Below are 18752 nucleotides of genomic sequence, written 5' to 3'. Positions count from 1 at the left end.
CATGTAACCTCATGCTCCCCCTATCATTATGGAAGATTTTGCCTAGAAACATACTTTTTTCTCTTCCCATTATTTGAGATATGACACATAATCAATAACCTGAAACTGCATAAAACTGTCTCATATGATAATTCTATTGATTTTTAAAAGAAATAATTAAACTAACTGTTAAGACCAAGTTCATCAATACAATCTGACTCTTTTGTTCCTCCCTACTGAGTAGGACAAATCAATCAGGGTTATGAAACAGCATAACCAGTTTTCTGGAGCTCTTGCACCATTCTGACAACGTACTGAATAGCCAGTTTATGCCCCGTTGTTCTCTCCTTGCTCTCCCATCCCCCTGGGACACATCCCTGCAGCTCTAAATCACAACCTTCTCCTGATTCTTCTCTTAATGCATTGCACAGGCCCAAAACTCTCCATCTCCATTCTCTTTACTGAGCTACCTCGGTTTGCTACTTCCTCCACCACCTTCCATCTCAAAATAATGAATGCAATTTTAGGAAAGACATACGGTATTTTTCCACATAGAGGTAGAATGCCAAATTGTGTTAAATGTCAAATTTCTTTCCACTTCAATGACAGAAGCAAATCTGCAAACTGGTGCTTCTGCTCAGACTGTATTTAACAACAGGACTTTATTAGTTCTCTGCAAGGCAAAGCAGTCCCCTGGCAGAAGGTGAAGTGAAAAAGCCAAAAGCCTCTCAGGGTTCCTCTGGAAGCAAAGCAGCTTCTCCACAGGGATGGCTGGCTCTCATTTTCTCTCATACTCTGATGTCCTTAAGACCTGTGCCACATGAAATCAAATCTCTCCCCACATGAACTTGTGCATACCTCAATTTCTCTTTCACCCCCTGTGATCCCACTAACGCCCTCATCAAGCAGCTGTCGACTTGTGGCACCACTGAGAGCTGCTCCTGCACCCAAGTGGCTGCAGTGAGGAATCTCTTCTGTGGCAGGAGCAGACAGTCTGGCAGGATGGCATCAGTGCCAGGGGAGGAGCACCACAGGTATGTGCCGTGCCAGCAGCCAGAGAACCCAGCTCTTTAGGGTTTCTTGATGAAGGCTGTATAAAGTGTTCAAGGATTTGGTGTTTGCAATGGACTCTGCAGCATGTGTGTAGGTCACAGATTATTCATCTCTGCAACAAGTGAGAAAAAGCCTTCAAAAACTGAGGTTCATAGGATGCAGATTTAATACCTTCTGTGAAATGCACCCTTTACATGGAACAAGAGATTCAAACCAGCAGTTTATGCTGAAAAAATGGCTGAACACAGTGGAAGAATTACAGAATGTGCATGGCCTAAATCAGACACAGCAGCCATGGCAGATCCATTACTTTCCACTCAGCAGTCACAGACACTTTACTAACAGTAACATTCATGTGCAACATTCCTAAGATCTATTGGTGTTTACAAGTTGCAGGATTTTCCTGAGAGAAGTAGGAATTAGCATGTGCCTACATTTGACAATGTTATTTCAAGTCCAAGACAGGTCACACACAATTAATAAATCTCCCTGAAAAATAATGCTGTTTTTGGAGGTGCAGGTATCTATTCAACAGCATGCAACTTGATGGCCTGAGAAATTATTTTCTACAAATTGTTTTATTTTAAAAATAATTTGTATATGCATTTTAAAGGCCTATTTACATTAAGTACCATCATTAACTCTGTTAGATGTGTGGGAGGATGTGCAGATCAGCTCACACATGTATCTCTCAGATTAATGTTATTTTAAGCTGCTTACATAGTTCCAAAATCCCCAAGATTTGGCTCAGTTGATTTGGTTCTAACAGGTGTAATTGGTACAAATGTATCAGAGATCAGAACATCATCAAAAATACTCATCAGGTCTCATTAGGAAGCCTCCCTTCTAACATTTTAGGCTGTAGCTATCATTGAAACACAGGAGTATTTTAACAAGCACTGCCATCAGAGATTAGCAGATTCCCTTAAATAGGTACACTAAACCCTGGAGAAGCATTTTTTGGTCAAGTTTAGAAAACAAAAATATGGCATGCCTTGGCTGCCTTTCAGGTGTCAAAATTCAAACCCCAGTGCATGCATCCAGCTCACGTTGAATGCAATGAGAGATGCAAGACACTGCCCACTTGGCCTTCACTAAGTGAAATACAGAAAAAACCAAAAAGAGGAGGGGGAAAAAAGAGAAAAAAAGTGCAGATTTTGCTAGAGATTACACAGCAACAGAGGCAGAGGTCGAACTCCAGAATCCTGACCACCTTCCTCACATGCTTCTGGCTACATTCACTATGGGGAATTAGGCCAAACTGGGGACAAGGCAGTGATGTTGATAAGAAAGTAAAATGGATTAGGAAGCAGTGACATAGTGGAAATAGACAATCCAGGTAGAGAAGAGAAAGAAAATTTAGAGTAACAGATGAAGAGCACTGAAAGCTACCATAAGAAAGGAAGTAAGGTGATGCAACAGCAAGTGTAAATAACAGGAGATGCTGTGATGAGAGGCATTTTTCACACATGTTAAATAGCTGATTGTCTAAGTATTTTCAGTAAATACAGAGATGCTTGCCTCTAGTGGGTGTATTTACTATGGTCTGGATGGTAGGCTCATGGTCAGGGTAGAAAACTCTTCTCTTTACTCCTCATCCGGCCCCAGCAACATTTGCAGCTGCTTCAAAAATATTATCAGACCACTTTGGGAAAAAACCAAAAATCAGCTCTCATCATGCCCTCAGAGTTCAGAAAAGAAGAATTATTTTAATTCCAATTAATTCCATATAAAAGCCATGTTAAGACTTGACACTCGCCATAGGGCAGACTCTTCAAAACTCCACTGCTGAAGCCACTGGCACTTGCAGCACACAGCAAGCAGAGGCCAGAAAGGTGCTGTGACTGTCCCAGAACTGGACACCTCACATCTGGGAGACAACCAACAGTTCACCAGTGCAGTCCAGCATAACCAACATGGCCCTGCTTCCTAGGGTAGAGAGAGACTCAGAGCAGGAAAAAGGAATGGACCTTTGGGACAAAAGGAAGGGAATGTGGAAGACAGCAAGGATAGGTATGTCTACCCTTCTGAGCCCTATTTGTACTTTTTGAAATTACCAAACACTCCAAAAAGCTGAAAGACAAGGTGTTTTTCCCCGCTGCAGGCCTATTTTGCATGTGCCTGAACAAGGCCTAAACACATCCTTATCTTTAAAATACTAAAAGAATTCTCCACTGGCTTCAGATACAACCACCTCTCCATCAAACCCACCTCCCTGATTACCAGACTCTCTCCTTACATGGTTCTACAAAATTCAAGCAGACACTTTTTCATCCAAAACCAGCATTTATAAAAGCCTCCTTTTAAAAATCTGACTGCTGTGAAACTGCTGCTAAGGGGGAAAAAAGGGGTCATTGGTCTCAGCTGTTGTACCTATGCATCTGGTGGCACTGAAAAAATTCAACCCCCCCGAGGGCCCCAGAACACATGGATCCACACAGCAGCAGAGGGATGAATCCACTTTCACATCATACAACAGTCTCACATCAGCACAAATCAGAAGAAAACTGCACACAGAGAAGGTTACTTTGTTTTTTCATCCCTCAGTACCCAAGCCTTTTGCATTCCACTGCCCAGTCCCAGTCTTGGAAACAGCCATCAACTGTCCATGCCTTCCATCACGTGGCAACTACAGCCAGCTAAGGGATCTGCATCCCTGTGGGGCTGTGTCTCCCAAGGAGGATGAAAGGGGCAGAGAAGGGACATCATGAGCTGCGGCCACAGATCTGCTCAAGGTGGTAGATGTCCTTGGGACAGTCAGCAGACAGGACAAGAGGTGCATCCTCTGTTATCACCACATCATCCTCAATGCGCACACCAATGCCACGAAACTTCTCCGGAGCACTCACATCATCCTCAGGAATATAAATGCCTGAAAGAAGAAAGGGAATTAAAACACAGAACACTCTCCAGAACACCACCTTTCCCTTTCTGCACCACCAGGAGAGTGAGGTTAGACTTTCAGCAACATAACGTGTTTGATCCTGAGAATTTTTAATATGGCAAGTTACTCTCTTTCCTCTCATCAACTCACTGTTGGTGGGCAAAGAAAGGAAAGTGTCCCTCTGTGCCTAAAGATATCAGCACATTAATAAAAACTTCCATAGCTACACCTGGCCTTTTCACACTTCTTGCTCTCAGTGCTACATTCATAGTGATGATTTTAACAATGTTCTGAATAGAGAGAGAGAAGAGACAAGCATTAAATATAAGTTTCCAGCTGACAGCTCCAAATCTAGTGACAAGGAGAAAGAAAGATTCCTCACAGCATGCCTAATTTGTAAAGCTAAGTTGCGAATCCCTGTAAATTGCAGACTGCAACGCTTGAGACACTACCAGTGACTGGTAGAAGTTCAGTGGCACGAACACAGAACACAGCACAAGTGAATTGACCCTGATTTCTGCACTGCAGTTCACCTGTGCTGCACAGCCTGAGCTCTACACTATTCTGCTTCCTGAGTTTACTCCCACTATGTGCTACCTTGGCTATATTTGGGAAGGAAATATGGTTTTCTAATACTGTAATGACTTTGGGAGGGGAATGACTTAAGGCTTTCCAATAATGCTATAGTTTCCAGCTTCACCAGAAAGGCTGTGAATGCTTTAGTCTGCAGGACCAGCTAATTATTGAAAGGCAATACTGTTACTCTCAGTGCTGCATGTTTTTGGCCACCACTGACTGCTTTTTACCTGGTTCAATGGTTATCACCATGCCTGGCTGGAACGGGATTGATCGGGATATATCTGGGGTGTCATGAACATCCATGCCCAAGTAATGGCCCACATGATGAGGGCAGTATTTTCGAACAGCCTAAGAGAAGACAGAACAAGTGTCACAGAGGCAGTTAAACACAGACCAAGTTGTTTCAATACAAAAGGTAAAAGAGACAGAATAGTTATGTACTTAACTAGCAGTCTTACTGCCATGCCTAGGCCACCAGGGCCTGCCTTCCATGTACTAGAACTGGATGGCCCTTAAAACCCACCAGGTACCTATTATGAGCACATTGCAGATTGCCTTTCCCCTGCACTGACAAGAGCAGCCCAAACCCATCACCATCTCAGCATGGTGTCAACTTTCAAATCGCTGGGCTTTGCTGCCCAACCCTTCCCACCTCTTAAGCATCCAAGCCCTGCACAACTCCCATCAGCAGACCTTCACAACTGGCTGCAGCAAGTGCAGCTGCTCTGGGCTGTGAAAGTGGTCTCCTATGCACAACAGAGCAAGTGCTGTGCCGATTTCATTCAGTAGATACAGCATGATTTTAATCCACCTCTACAAGGCAAGGACACCGCCTCTCCCCTCCCACCATCCTGATCTCCCTCCCTCTAAAGCAGGAATCAGCGAGAACGCCTCCCTGCTCCACGCTCCTCATTCCCAGGGACCACAGCACTGGCTGTGCTTCCACCTGCCGGGAGAATCCGGCACGACACCCCCGTCCGCCCGGGCTGCCATGGCACCGGCACGGCGCACAACTAAATCCGGCAGGAACCTGTCCGGCTGCCAAAAGCCGTAGTGCCGTCACCTGGTTCCGCCATCTTTGCAGTACTGGCGTCAGCCCTCGTGCAGCTCTGCAGTGAGAGTGAGCGGGTAAACTTCTCTAACTGAAAACCAATCCTGTTCATCTGCAGGTTCAGCTCTAAGGCAGACCAGTTTCCCAGTCTTGTTCACCAGGTAGCTCTGTGAGTCCCAGTACTGACACAAAATGGTGCAGAAAGAGCAGAGGTGGAATGACTGAGAGTAGGCTGCACCTTTTAGTGGCACTGCAGATTTATGTGATGTTAAACAGACCACAAAAATATGAATAACTGCCTGCAGTCAAGCCTGGACCCAGAATCTTGTGTTAGTGCCCACAGCTCCCTTCAGACTGTGAAGCAGCTCTAAAGCTGCTTCTGTGCTGGCAAGTAATGCAGAGCAATGGGAATGGATCTGCAGAGTGAAACAGCAAGAGCCAAGGAACAAATATTCACACTATGTGCATATAAGACTGGGGGTTACTTCAGACCAAATTGTGCACCAAATGGTTGAATCACATCTTGGAGTTTAGCCCTGTCTCAGAGAAATTCATTCTTGAGCTGAGACCAGCCCATGACATGAATTAAAGCACCATGTAGCAGCAAATAGAAGAGACATCCTGAAACCACATTCCTGACCCAAATTAGAGCCCTAAAACTACCCACGGATAAAACAATCAGGATTAATAGGAGTAAATAGAGTAAACGCATAAACTAGAGTAAAAAAATTGAAGTACCTTGAAGAAATGGCTGTCAGTGATGCTGCTCTCCAGGACACCCAAGTCTTTCAGTTTCTGTCCAATAAGGCTCAGCATGAGGCTGTAGATATTTTCCAGACTCATGCCAGGGGAGCAGAGGCTCAAGCAGGACTTCTGGATATCCAGGACAGCTTGATACAGTTCTGCTTGGGGTTTGGTGAACCTGAAGGCCATTGAGTAAAGGAATATTACACAACTAAATCTCTGTTTCCAAGAGAAAAGAGGTTTTGTCCCCAGAACCTGTTCTGGGTACAGATTCAGTTCAAGGATGGAGCAGGGGAAAGCCAGCAAGCAGAGCAACTGTCTCCTTGTATGAAAGGCTACATCAGCAAATTCACAACTGGCAGAGCTATGTGCACATCAACTGAAACTCCTGTTCTCTTGCACACAACTGGAGTCAGCCACAGCTGAATGTACAAAAGCCCTCTCTGCACGTTAAGCATGCTGTAATAGCTGAAAATAGCAATAATCACATATATTCATGCAGTAATTAATGAGGCAGTGGGGAATGCAGCTGAATGATTACTTTATATAATTTGATTACTCTGAAGCAGCACAGAATGGGACATGGTAAAACTATGACTAAACACAGATTCAATCCATCAATCATTTAAGAACTTATCAAAATTCTTCAAAAAAACTTACTGCAGCATACCTTCCATTGACAGGCCAGGTACGTGTGATGTCACTCACATAGCAGGAAAATTCACATCCACCATCTAGCAAGACCAGTTCACCATCCTGCAGAATAACAGGAAAGAATGCTCTGTGAGTCAATCCAGCTATTAATTGATTTTTCTGTCTGACAGCAGGAAAGGAGGTTATGCTTCTCTTTTCACAATGTAGCTGCAGAAAAGTGAATTCCTTTTGCAGAGTAATACCCCAGGTACTACTGTTCATAAATAGGCTATTCCAGTTGGATTGTTGCTCTGTAAGGCAGTCTCTGACTGTTATGCTTATTTACTGTCTGAACTTTTAAGATGAAGATTTTGGAGTAAAAAAAAGGCTTTTGCCTTGAACTATTCTGCTCTCTGAGACAAGTCCTATTCACACCTGGATCACTCACTCCAGCAAATTCTGCCCATGACTCCTTACACTAGAAGTTCTCAGCTATAGTGACTGAGACACAGGGCACTTGCAACCAAAGCACAGGATTTCTGAGCTCCCCATAGGATCACCAACAGCTACAAATTTACCCTTGTCATAGGATATGAAGACCCAGTAAAATCACTTTGTATCACAAAATCTAAGAGTGTATCACTGCTGTAAATGCATTGGTGAACAGTCTGTACAACCTTCCCTTTCTCTTCTAGGACTTTCTTTACTGTTTTAACATATCTTTCTGGATTGATCTGGTGATGAAGAAAAATTTTTGGAGATGTGAATATCCAATTCAATTCAGCAAAGCTGTTCCAGATCAATGACTTCATATCTCCCAAAAAGTCACACAGAAGAAAGACAAAGGGCCAGGAACAAAACCACTGCCTTAAAGGGGCTAACAACAAATACAGCAGTAAGATGATTTAAAAGTTCGGAGTAAATTCTCTACATATTTACACAGGTAGAGATTCATTCCACAGATCCATGACTGTGCCAGCAGACATGATGTGGAACAACCAGACGTAACTGCAGCATGTTAAGGAACAGATTAAAGCAGCAAAATTTCACTGTTACTGTTACTTCCAGTGCTAGCTGCTATCATTGTGTACAGTTAAGTGACACAGACACAGCAGATAAACCAGCAGTGAGCAGACCTCACTATCCCACTGAAGAGGCGGGCCATTAACTATCCTTAAATATTGTACTTTTAACATTTTTCAGAATAGCTGAAAAATTATATTTTTCACCTATTCAATTATATTGAATTATATATTCTGAAATTGAATTGAATTATATATTCTGAAAAATTATATTTTTCAGAATTCAATAGGTTGAATTCTTTAAGGCAAATCTGAAATTACACCACCTGCCACGCAATTAAACAAGCTAAGTAACAATTTACTGACTAAGGGAATTCAGCCTGCGGTTTGATTGTCCAGTAAATGCCTTATGCTGTGCTTGTCCTCTTTCTTTAAAGCAGAGCCCTCTAAATAAAAGACTGAATGAAACATTCATATATCTCCCAAATTAGACACTTTGTTAGCCTATTTGGAAACAAGATCTGTAAGACGCAGCACACAAAGCAAGTGTCAAGTTTATGGGTTTAATATTTGACCTAATAGTTTTGGAAAAAAAAACAAGAGACAGTAATTTAACTGAACAACTTTAACAGAAGCAACTGGAGTTACAGCAGCAGCCTGACCTTGGATGACAGAACAACAAAGGAAGCTTCTTCCTGCCAAAAGCAGCCTGTCATATCTTTTGTACATTTGTCTTGGCAGATCATTTCAAGGTCTGCTAGCATCCCAGCTTCAAGAAATGACAATGCTAGTGGGAAAGTTTATTTCTGCGTTAAGACAGAGGAAAAATATGCTCCTCTGAAAAGTAAATAGTGAGCACAGCAGTGGGGGAATACTGACCCTGAAAATGCTTCTCTGAATCGAAAGAACTATTGCAAGGAAAGCTGGAGAGAGTTCAATTCAACGAGAATCTTCAAAATAAAACAAAACATGTTCCTCTTCCACCTCTTGACATTTAACACCGATCTGTTCCCTACTTGTTCCCCTTCCCTGCTTTGCTGGGCTACATGGAACCAAAATGCTTTTCAGCTTCAGCAGAGTAGGAATGCACTTTGCTCTTATATTGCAAAGGAAGGCCAAGGAATGCAAGTGACAGCAGAAGACCCCCCTGGGCCTTTGTCCTACCTGTGACAGTGGCTCCCCTATTTTGTGAGGCCCCCAGCACTGCAAGCTGCTGTGAGAGCAGATGTGTACTAAATTACCGGCAACCCTGTTTGCAAGTCCTTGCACTGTTCAGAAAATGCTGCAGCAAGAACTGACAGGGAAGAAAGACAAGCTGAATCTGTCATTGACCAAGGTAAAATTAAGCAAGGCAGGATTCATTTCTCTCGCTCACTTAAAAAAATATGTATTTAAGAGCTTTGATCTGTTCAGTCAAAACAAGCAACAGCTAGGAAACATAGACTTGTATCACAGCACTGCATTTCAAGTTACTGGACAGCACAAGGGTTACCTTAATGAGCTGATTATTCTTCACATAGTGCAAAGTGTTTGATCTGTTGCCACCAGCAACAACAGGGGGGTATGCCAAGATGTCAGCACCACGAGCCCGGCACTCGAATTCAAACTGGAGGAACAATACAGAGAAGAGGAAACCATTAGTGCTGATTCAGGTGATTAACTGCCCTAGAACCACAATAATTCTTGTCCTACAACTGCTTTCTTAATTTGAACAATACAAAGTGAAACTGGAAAGTGAGCTGACTAAATGAAAGCAGTCTTAAATATTTTTCAAGGGCTCTAGAGAAAAAAAAATACAGAACCATCCACTTTTTCAAGAATTTTTCAAGCCTTTACTGGATCTCCAGGAAGCTTTTTCTGGTACAAGCCATTCAATACTGTCTCAAACATTCACTACATTGGCATATACCCAGGTGAGGATTTGTTCTTATATAAAGTAATGCTCTTATTTGGCATATAACTTCGTGAATTTTGAAAGATCCTATATGTCAGCATGACAACGTTCATGGTTTGCTTCTGTCTTGTAAAATTGCAAAGTACCAGTATATTTCCAGCAGTATCTATTTTTCATGACTGTTAAACTAAGAAGGTTTGAAAGCGTGCACTACGTTGATGTCTGAGGGATAGAAGAAAAAAGCAGCATAAGCCTCAAGATCTTTACCTTTCTTGAATGATGAAGCTGATGAAAGCATGGAAATTAATAAATTTACATCTATAAAGACCCTCAACATGTTAATAGCATGTCTTTTCTATGGTTACCAAAATCACATGGGACAGAACACTCCAGGATGCCTACATGGAGCAAAGGTTTTACGATCCTGGTCTGGACTGAAAAACTGACCTGTAAAACACAGTTTAATTAAAGTAGTTTTTTCAACTCAGTACTGCCAGTGCCATGTCAGCACAGGCCCATCCATGTAGTAACAGAGGGTGAAATCCTGCTGATGTTTCTCGAAATGGCATCTCACTGCAATTCCTTACAAAGTTCCTTACTAAATGTAAATGTGTAGGCCAATTAGTTCTTATTTTGTAACTGAGAGGTACCTAAACTGCTTCAAGATGGCTGTGGTAATCTGATGTAGTAAGGGGCTAGAGGCAAGAGAAGCAGGCTTTACAAACAGGTGTTATAACTACTTAAATTTTGTACAATGGACTTGTATTATAAAATAAGGTGAAAACTTTACTTCCAATTGTTTAGCAGGTTTTGCATTTCAATATAGTACAAAAAGACATCAATAGAAGGAAACTTAGACAAATGCTACACGCCTTAAATAAGGGTACAGGAAGTACAGCTGAAGAATTCCTCACATTGACACTTCTGTATGTCCAAGGAACCACAAGGGTTGGGTGAATAAATGTGCTACAGTGGGAGAAACGTGATAAAGAGACCTGACATTTCTGGTTTCCTGGAAGGATAACGAACATCCAGCCCTTCCATCTCACTTCCAGCTGCAAACTACTCACCTTTGCATACAGAAAGGCTTCATCCACAGGGGTTTTACTGGCAAACATAGTCTCTGTGAAAGCCTATGAAAAATAAGGGACTTTCAGTTAGCAAAGGAGCCTGAACTGTTTTTTTTTCACCTGTTGTCTCTTGAGGAGGGCCCAAAATCAGCTGGCCCAGAACCAGAGGGTTTCACCATTTTCTTTGGTGAAAATGCTGTCAAGACTAGAACCAGTTAAAATGTATTCCTCCCTGTGAAACTGTATTTAGGGGATGACTGACTCTAGTTTTTGTAAAAAAAAAAAAAATTGGATGATTGAGGCTGATCCCATGGTTTGGCATTTTAGAAGTTGTCTCACCTGTGGATTCCCTCAGGTATAATAGGATTGCCTTATGCAGCTTTTCCTTCAGAGAAGGAAAACCTGTACTTCCCTTTTCTACTTGGCTATTTATTTTAATAACATTTATGAAACATTAACTGCATTTGAGGTATCTGTCAGATTTGTTTAAAAGTGCCCAACGAGTTCAAAAGGTATTTGAGGGTGAAGGGGGAATGCAGACACATTAATAAATAAGAAAGATCTTCATTAAAATCCTGGTTTCCTCAAAACAAAAATAATAGATGGGAAAGAAAATTATTTTGGAAAGCAGAGAGGAAGCTGGGAAGGCAGAGAACTAAGATCAGCCTTTGCTTTTAAACAAAGTCTAACAGCTGCTGGCTTTTCTTCACTAGACTTGTGCTGATTGAGAGAATCTGGTAGACCAAGCAGTCTTCCAGTTTCCCCTTGTCGTGTGGAGGAAGCCAAGCCCAGCCAGTGGCTGAGACACAGCAGCTCAGTAACAGATTAGACCAAAGCTCTCCTTCCAGCTCATGTCACCTCACCAAGGGAATGCACTGGTCATCAGGGGAATGCACTGGTCATCAGGGGAACACACAGCCCCATTACCTCTGCTGTCACCCGGCCAGCTATCTTCATCCTCTCAATCTCTGCCGGGGATTTGATCAGCCGAAGGTTCTGCACGAGATGTCGAACGGCCTGGATGCGGTTTTTGCTGCGAGCTTTTACCTCAGCCAGGGGCTGCATGTAGTCAGAGTGCAGCTCTGCATGCACTGGTTTTCTCAAGTCATACCAAACCACGTTGGACTCACCTGGAATGCAAAACAAAGTTGACACTCAAATAAATGCAGACACATTCTCCACATAAGAAACTAACTCACTCCTCCTAAACAACATCTGTTGCTGTATTTGAGAAAAAGAATTTTCTCTGAATATACACTGACAGACTATATAGACACTTTCAGTGTCACAGAATATCGGCAATCTCTTCTAAATTTGGAAGATTACCAATTCATAGCGTATAGACTGGACAACTCCCCACTTCTGGGCAAATAATGGGGCTTACAACCATCACTGAATATATGTATCTGGCTCAAATCCATTCAGAGTTCACCTGTCAAAGTTGCACTTGTGTAAGCCAAGCAGCCATCACATCACAGAGCACCTTCTGAATCCTTCTCCCTGTCCTGAATCCGTCTACCTGTCCACACTGACCATGGAAAGCAATTCACCTTTTTGCATGGAATCAAGATCATTACCAGCAACACCTCAAGACACTTGGGGAAACAACTGCTTATTTCAGCCATTCAAAGAAAATGAGCTTACTGAGAACAGACACACTCACAGTGAAATTTATGCAGAACAACAGTTAAAATCAACATTCTCCTCATTGAACATTTTAAATGCAAATGAATATAAAAGCCATGGTGAGTCACTGTTATGTCCACCATGACCCTCCTTCTTTGGTGAAAGTAACCATGAGCAGTTGCCTACACAAAGTATCTATGAAACTGGGCATTCATTAAAGAGTATTGCCCTTAGCTGATTTACTGCTTTTCATGGACCTCTCCCCCACAGAATTACAAACTTCTGACTCCATTTTAATTTTGATACTCCAAACTTCCATGAATGATCTATAACTTGAGAGGTGCCAAACCATGTCATGTGAATTCAGTGTTTCCTTTGTTTTTAAATTAAGAAAACCAGAAATTAATGATCATAGTCATCCTCTGTGCTTTCCCCAACTATACACATCTCACACCTTGCCTTGTTTTCTTTTTCAAGCTGAGTAGATTTGTTCAGCCTGTATCTCACACATATTCCATGCTTTCTTTGATCATCCTTTGCCCTGTGGCTTACCCATTTTCAAAACATCCTTTTTTGAAACAAAATAACTGATTCCAATATGGTATTTAATACTCAAAAATTCTCTCCCTCTAGTTGTGTGACCCCTCCAAAGTCACACTTGCCCTTATTATATTGTCATGAGCCTTCTTCAGTTTTATTTTATACTGCATTTAAGTTCTTCCTGGACTATAGGTATTGAGGCTATGTGGTGATAGGAGATGCAAAAGAATATTTCTAAAGGACAGCAATGTTTGTATTTCATGGGCAAGTAATCATCTAGCTAAATGTGAGTGGACTAACAAGCTCCCTGTGTGGATCATTTTCCAAGTCTACTATGAATAAAAATGTTCAAGTTTCCTGTATGTCATCTGGTCCTGACTGTCAGCAAACAGATATGACTAAAACAGAAACATGGTCTTGCTTATCCTGTTCCTTAATATTTCAAAGATATGCAGACTGGCATTCACATGGATACACAAGAAAGTCAGAAATTTTCAAAACTACATATCCATTGGTGACCCTCAAAGAGCTAACACAAACTTCCAACTACCTTTACCACAGCCACACTGCTTGTCATTCCTCAAGTTCATTTTAGTTTCAAAGTGATGTCACAGACCCCTTCCCAAATCTGAACCATTCAGACTTTGCAAACCACATCCTCATCTCATTCCCTCTATATTTTGTTACCTTTCAGCTTGGCCACCAAGTGCCTGAACTCCTCAATGGTGTAAGCTTCATCTACTCCTGTGAGAGCAATTGCCCCATCCGGGCCTGATCTGGGCCCATCCCACAGCTCTCGATTTGGATCCCTCCGGGGCACAAAAAGTATGGATTTGTGAGATGGCAGCGCTTTGCCAGGAATGCTCTGCAGCACCAGGATGCTGTCAGGCTCCTGAAACCCACAGAGGTACAGGAAATTAGTGTCCTGGTGGAAAATATAGGGGATGTCATTGCTCATGTAGTAGGTGGGGTTGGACAGCAGAATCACTGTGTGGTCCAAACCGTCGCAGCCTTGGGCTTCCTTCTGGATCGACACCATCAGTTTGTGTCGGCGAAGAGCATATTCCACCTGTGACAATCCTGGGGTCACCTCTCCTGTGAACACAAAACAAATCAGATGCAGAAATTCAAGGCACTAAGGGTATTTTACTAGCCACATGCCTGATTCCTGCCGACTCCCTGATGCCTTACACGTGCATGGCTTCCTTGTAACCCCTCACAAGCCTTTTCCCTTGCTCCTCTTCAGCTACCATTCCTACAGCACATCCTCATTCAGGCTGCTTCTCCATCATGCAAAGGCAGACATTGGTTTTAACCAACTGGATGCTGTGTTACATATTTCTGTGCAAAGGTAGAAATCACAAAACCTGGTAGATTTAAACAAACATCCACATGTTTGCAGAGAATGTGTAAAAAAAAAAGAGGAAGGGGCAAGGCAAACTGAACTTTGACTGCTAAAAACTGATGGGTTTTACAGCATGGACATTGAACAGAAGTTTGCCTCCTGAGGTTGAGCATTAATTTCCTCAGATAAAGCTAGAATGTTTGTTCAAATACACACTAAATCAACTGATAAAGTGACTATTTCTAAACCACAGGGGCCAGATTGGGTGTCAGAGATTCTGGGGGATCAGGCAGAAGCACAGAGGTTGCAGAGTCTAACCAGTCACAAGATTCCAGGCAGAAACAAACCACAGACGACTGCAGGCTGCCATCAGACTCCTGTTAAGGGAAGGGATCTTCTTCAGGGCATATGTAGCTTTTGTCAACATTTAACAATCCAGATTTTTCCAAAGTTAAATACTGTATTTCTAATAACACTAACTAAGCAAATGATCTCTCTGATGAAGGCACTGTTTCAACTGCTCCAGTCGCAAAAGACATGAAGTACAGCAATCAAGATACTCACCAAAACAGGACTGAAGTTCAAAGGACAACTAGCAACAGCTGAAGTATGTATTTTTAAAATTGTGAGACTCCCTATTTATGATCTAAATTAATATAAGAGCCTTAATCAGTATCTTTGGCTAGTACCCTATCTTAATGTAGGTTGAATTTTGATACTGTTTGTTAACTTTCCACTTTCATAATCTTTTCTTCCTCTTTCATGTATTACACAGCGGCAATTCTAGAACAAAAATTGATATTTGACTTGTACTGCAAGTAGATTCTTGCATGAGTGCAGTAGGAGGGGAAGTTCTATTTGCATTAACTTTTACACTTTTTCGATTATATGCTCAATACCTATTAGATGTAATAGTCTTTAAAAAGAACCAAACAAACCCAAACCCACCACACTTATTCTACTCTGTGAATGTAGAAGCGACAGAGAACACAGAAACTGTTTTAATGCAATCTGGCCTCACAATTCCACAATGTTATACTGCAAATTTCCTATGCTCCACTGCATTCCAGTCAGCTTTTAAACTGCCACAGTCCAGTGAATTTCAGAAGCTGCAATGGGGTGAAACATGGGGATCCCAGCTGTCTTCCAGCTGTGAGGCCTGGAAATTCTCTTTGCATCAAAGGCATTTGCTTTTCAAAACAGCAATTGCAATAGAACAATGTCATATTATTTTAAGGAAACCACCTCTACTTTATTAAATGAAAAAATACTTTGGATAGCTAGAATTCACTTCCAGTGCTTTGGCTGCACTTTAAGGAGTTCAGCCTTGTTTACTGTGAGCTGTCAATGAGTGCCCTAAGCAACCTGATCTAATGCTGAAGTTAGCCCAGCCTTGAGCATAATTTAAAATCCTGTTAACTGTGTGAGGTTCCTTCTCACCTGAATTATTCTACAATTAAATACAAGGGTGTGTATATATATAGCTATACACACACACACAGTATTCCTCTGTTCTCCTTTTATACCCACCTATGGAAGAACACAGAATGTTTTCCCAGACATATTCTTGAATATATTTTTGCTGCAATTTTTTGTTTTTTTTTTTTTTTAGATTTAAGTGTGGTGATCTTATGCCTACATGTTCATTTTCATGCATCTCTGCATCTCAAAAAAATGTACAACCCCAGCTTCTATCGCTACTGTCTAACTTCATAGTCACCAGCTTCTTTTTGTCCTTCTCCTCATATTGAATACTCCTGTGAACAGGGCACATTCTTTAGACAAATGCTGTCCATTTATCAATGTCTTTCCCCATTCACCTTTGGTGAACTGCACTTTTGTTTTGTGACTCACAAGACATGGGATATGAACCATTCTGACACTTCAGCTTGCACAAAAAACTCCCTCTTAATAAAACCCATATTTATTTGCAGGACAATGAGTCCACAAAATGTCACAGCTACAAAAAGTCTGCAGCACCCAAGGAAACAACCCTGAGTACATAATGAGAAAAAAGAAAGAAGCTATCAAAGCCATCACATGTGAAGCCTATTTTTGGAACCAGTACCATCTCAGACAAGGAAATTAGCTACTAAATATAATTACTGGCCAATGAAGGTAGTAATAAACACCCGAAGCCACAGACAACTCTATGACGCAGCAAATCAATATACTCAGAAAAACAGATACAAGAAAATATCAATGACTGGCTCATGCAGGGCCCAAACCTCACCTGGTTTGAGCAGATGTGGGTGTGTGAAGGGGCTGGGCTGCCCCAAATACCGGTTTGGAATCTTCTTCTGCTGGGCAGGCTGGATGGAAAATCTTCGGAGAGCACATGACTTGCAAACTAGAGGAAAAGAAATGCACCACGTCAAGGTAAAAAAAAACCACCAAAACTTTCCAGTTAGGAAACTGCAGAACTGTGGGCTAGTCATCAGACTCTTAGGAGCATTCCTTCACTTATACGACATAAATATCCCTCCTTAACTTCTCCATTTGCTGTGCATCACAAATTTATGAAACAATGTGCATACAACTCAACTGACAATCAAATACTCATGGAACAGATAGAAGTAAACAAATATATGATAAACCTGACAACCCAGCAACAAAACCCAGGAAGCTCTGTTGGTTTGCACATCCCAATTCATACAAATGGTGTTCCTAAGCACTCTCCCTCCCTTACTTCCCTCAAACACCACAGGGCCCAAAGCACGACATCTCTATATTGTCTCTTCTCAACTATGTCTTCAAAAAATTTCTCTCATCTGGAACAATTATACAGTTTTCAAGGCTTTTCCAGTTTTGTATTTTACTAAGAGTGCTGCAAACAAGCCATCAAATAATACAGGTTGACACAGGAATGTGATTTTCTTTTCCTGTCTGCAGGATACCCAAGAGTCCCGTTTGTGTATTGGCCTTCCATGGCAGCAGCATTGGCCAAACTGAACAGTTATGAATCCCACTTCCAAACCACACACAGCCAAAGCAGGTGAGTTTTAAAGACAACTACAAGTATGCATTTGTGAGCTGGGAAGGGGCATGATAAGACAAAATCTAAAATTAAAAATTAATTGTTAGAAACCTTAGAATTCTTAATCACAGCCTTTTGCAGCTGAAGAAGTGCTTGTGCCTGAATACAAATTATCCAGAATTATAGGAAGGAGAGGGTAGCCAGAAGGTAAATTCTATTTGATGTTTTGGAAAATGGTTGCTCTTTATGTTACTTATCATATGCCTACTAGAAAACCAATTTGTGCTGCCATTCTTAGAACAAACACTTTTAACCCTTCACCAGCATAAGCAAGGATAGCACAAGAAAACATCTGCTGAGACTCCGAGGCTTACAGCAAAACACTCAGCCCGTGGATGTGCTGTGGGAGCCAGTATCATTAGCCTCTAATTGAAGATCATTTACGCGTGACAACCAATAGTCATAACACGAAGCGTTCCCTGTGTGATGCTTGACTGGAGACCCAGGCAGTGAAATGTAAATGCAGGTTTTTGTGCAGCCTAGTTTAAATTGGTGTTTCTCCACATACACAGCAGACAAACAGGACAGCTCGCAACCAGACGGACACAGCGGGCATTAAATAAAGCAACACCTTGAAGGCAGCGAGGAGCTTTCTACCGTTGCTTTATTATTCAAGTTACTGCCTGTTCTTCCCTAGGATTCAGCCCTGACCGGGGCTGCCACTGCGCCGCCGGCCAGAGCCGCTTTCCCGCGACCCGAGAAGCGCAAGCGGGGCTGTAAGCTGCGATAGCCGGGTGTCACTACCGGAGCCGCGGGCGGTGCGGGGTGTGGGGGAGGAGGGGTGTCTGACCTGCGGCGCCGCGCCAGCCCCGGGCCGCCAGGACAAGGCCCCGCTGCGGGAGGCGCGACATGGCCGGGCCACACGGCGCATGGCGGGGCCTCCCTGCGCCGTGGCGCCGCGCGCTGACACCATCCCGGCGCGCGGCCCGCCGCCAATGAGCGGCGCCCGCCGGCTCGGGAGCGCCCGGGGCCGCCTGCCGCGCCCGCGAGGGGGAGCCCGCGGCAACGGCAACAGGGGAGCGGCGCCGCACGGGGTGGGGCGGAGCGCAACTGCCCGGCCACGGCGGCCGCTTCCAGAACGTTTCCCCCCGACGCCGCGGGGCAATGATCGGCGTGGGCGGGGCCTCGGGATGGCATGGGCGGGGTGGGCTGGAAGGTTCCACGGCGCCGAGCAACGTTTGTGGGCGCATTCATGGAGTTTATGGGCGGGACGCCGTTTGGCATGGGCGGGGGCATTGGTGGTGGGCGGGACCAGATCAGTTATGGGCGGGGCCAGATCGGTTGTGGGCGTGGCT

The 18752-nt window shown here is 43.0% G+C and overlaps 1 protein-coding gene and 1 long non-coding RNA gene across 2 annotated transcripts in view; one reads left to right on the top strand and one right to left on the bottom strand.

Moving 5' to 3' along the window:
- Positions 1–18208, top strand: part of LOC141728794 (uncharacterized) — a 34620-nt gene extending 16412 nt beyond the window's left edge. The window contains exons 2-5 of the long non-coding RNA XR_012580020.1: positions 14926–15027; positions 16355–16799; positions 17313–17415; positions 17722–18208. This is a non-coding gene — a long non-coding RNA (uncharacterized LOC141728794). The remainder of the gene's footprint in view (positions 1–14925; positions 15028–16354; positions 16800–17312; positions 17416–17721) is intronic.
- On the bottom strand, positions 1176–18662 carry XPNPEP3 (X-prolyl aminopeptidase 3). Its single transcript, XM_074539430.1, has 10 exons — positions 18248–18662; positions 16654–16770; positions 13763–14170; positions 11837–12039; positions 10910–10972; positions 9438–9551; positions 6961–7046; positions 6285–6468; positions 4723–4843; positions 1176–3904 (listed from the first exon to the last, which is right to left on the bottom strand). The coding sequence occupies exons 1-10, from the start codon at positions 18645–18647 to the stop codon at positions 3738–3740; spliced, it is 1863 nt and encodes a 620-aa protein (XP_074395531.1). The 5' UTR covers positions 18648–18662; the 3' UTR covers positions 1176–3737.
- Between the last annotated feature and the right edge of the window lie 90 nt (positions 18663–18752).

Source organism: Zonotrichia albicollis, chromosome 4 (assembly GCF_047830755.1).
Source record: "Zonotrichia albicollis isolate bZonAlb1 chromosome 4, bZonAlb1.hap1, whole genome shotgun sequence".
Taxonomy (NCBI): domain Eukaryota; kingdom Metazoa; phylum Chordata; class Aves; order Passeriformes; family Passerellidae; genus Zonotrichia; species Zonotrichia albicollis.
Note: the sequence above shows the minus strand (reverse complement) of the source record. Positions and strands in the feature narration are given on the sequence as shown.

Excerpts from the sequence above, each read along its gene's own strand:
- XPNPEP3 (XM_074539430.1), bottom strand. The coding sequence starts at position 18,647 with ATGCGCCCACAAACGTTGCTCGGCGCCGTGGAACCTTCCAGCCCACCC. Across the intron at positions 12,040-13,762 it reads CTTGGTGGCCAAGCTGAAAG|GTGAGTCCAACGTGGTTTGG; the intron begins GTAACAAAATAT and ends TTTGCATTCCAG. Across the intron at positions 9,552-10,909 it reads AAGCCTTTCTGTATGCAAAG|TTTGAATTCGAGTGCCGGGC; the intron begins GTGAGTAGTTTG and ends TTGTTCCTCCAG.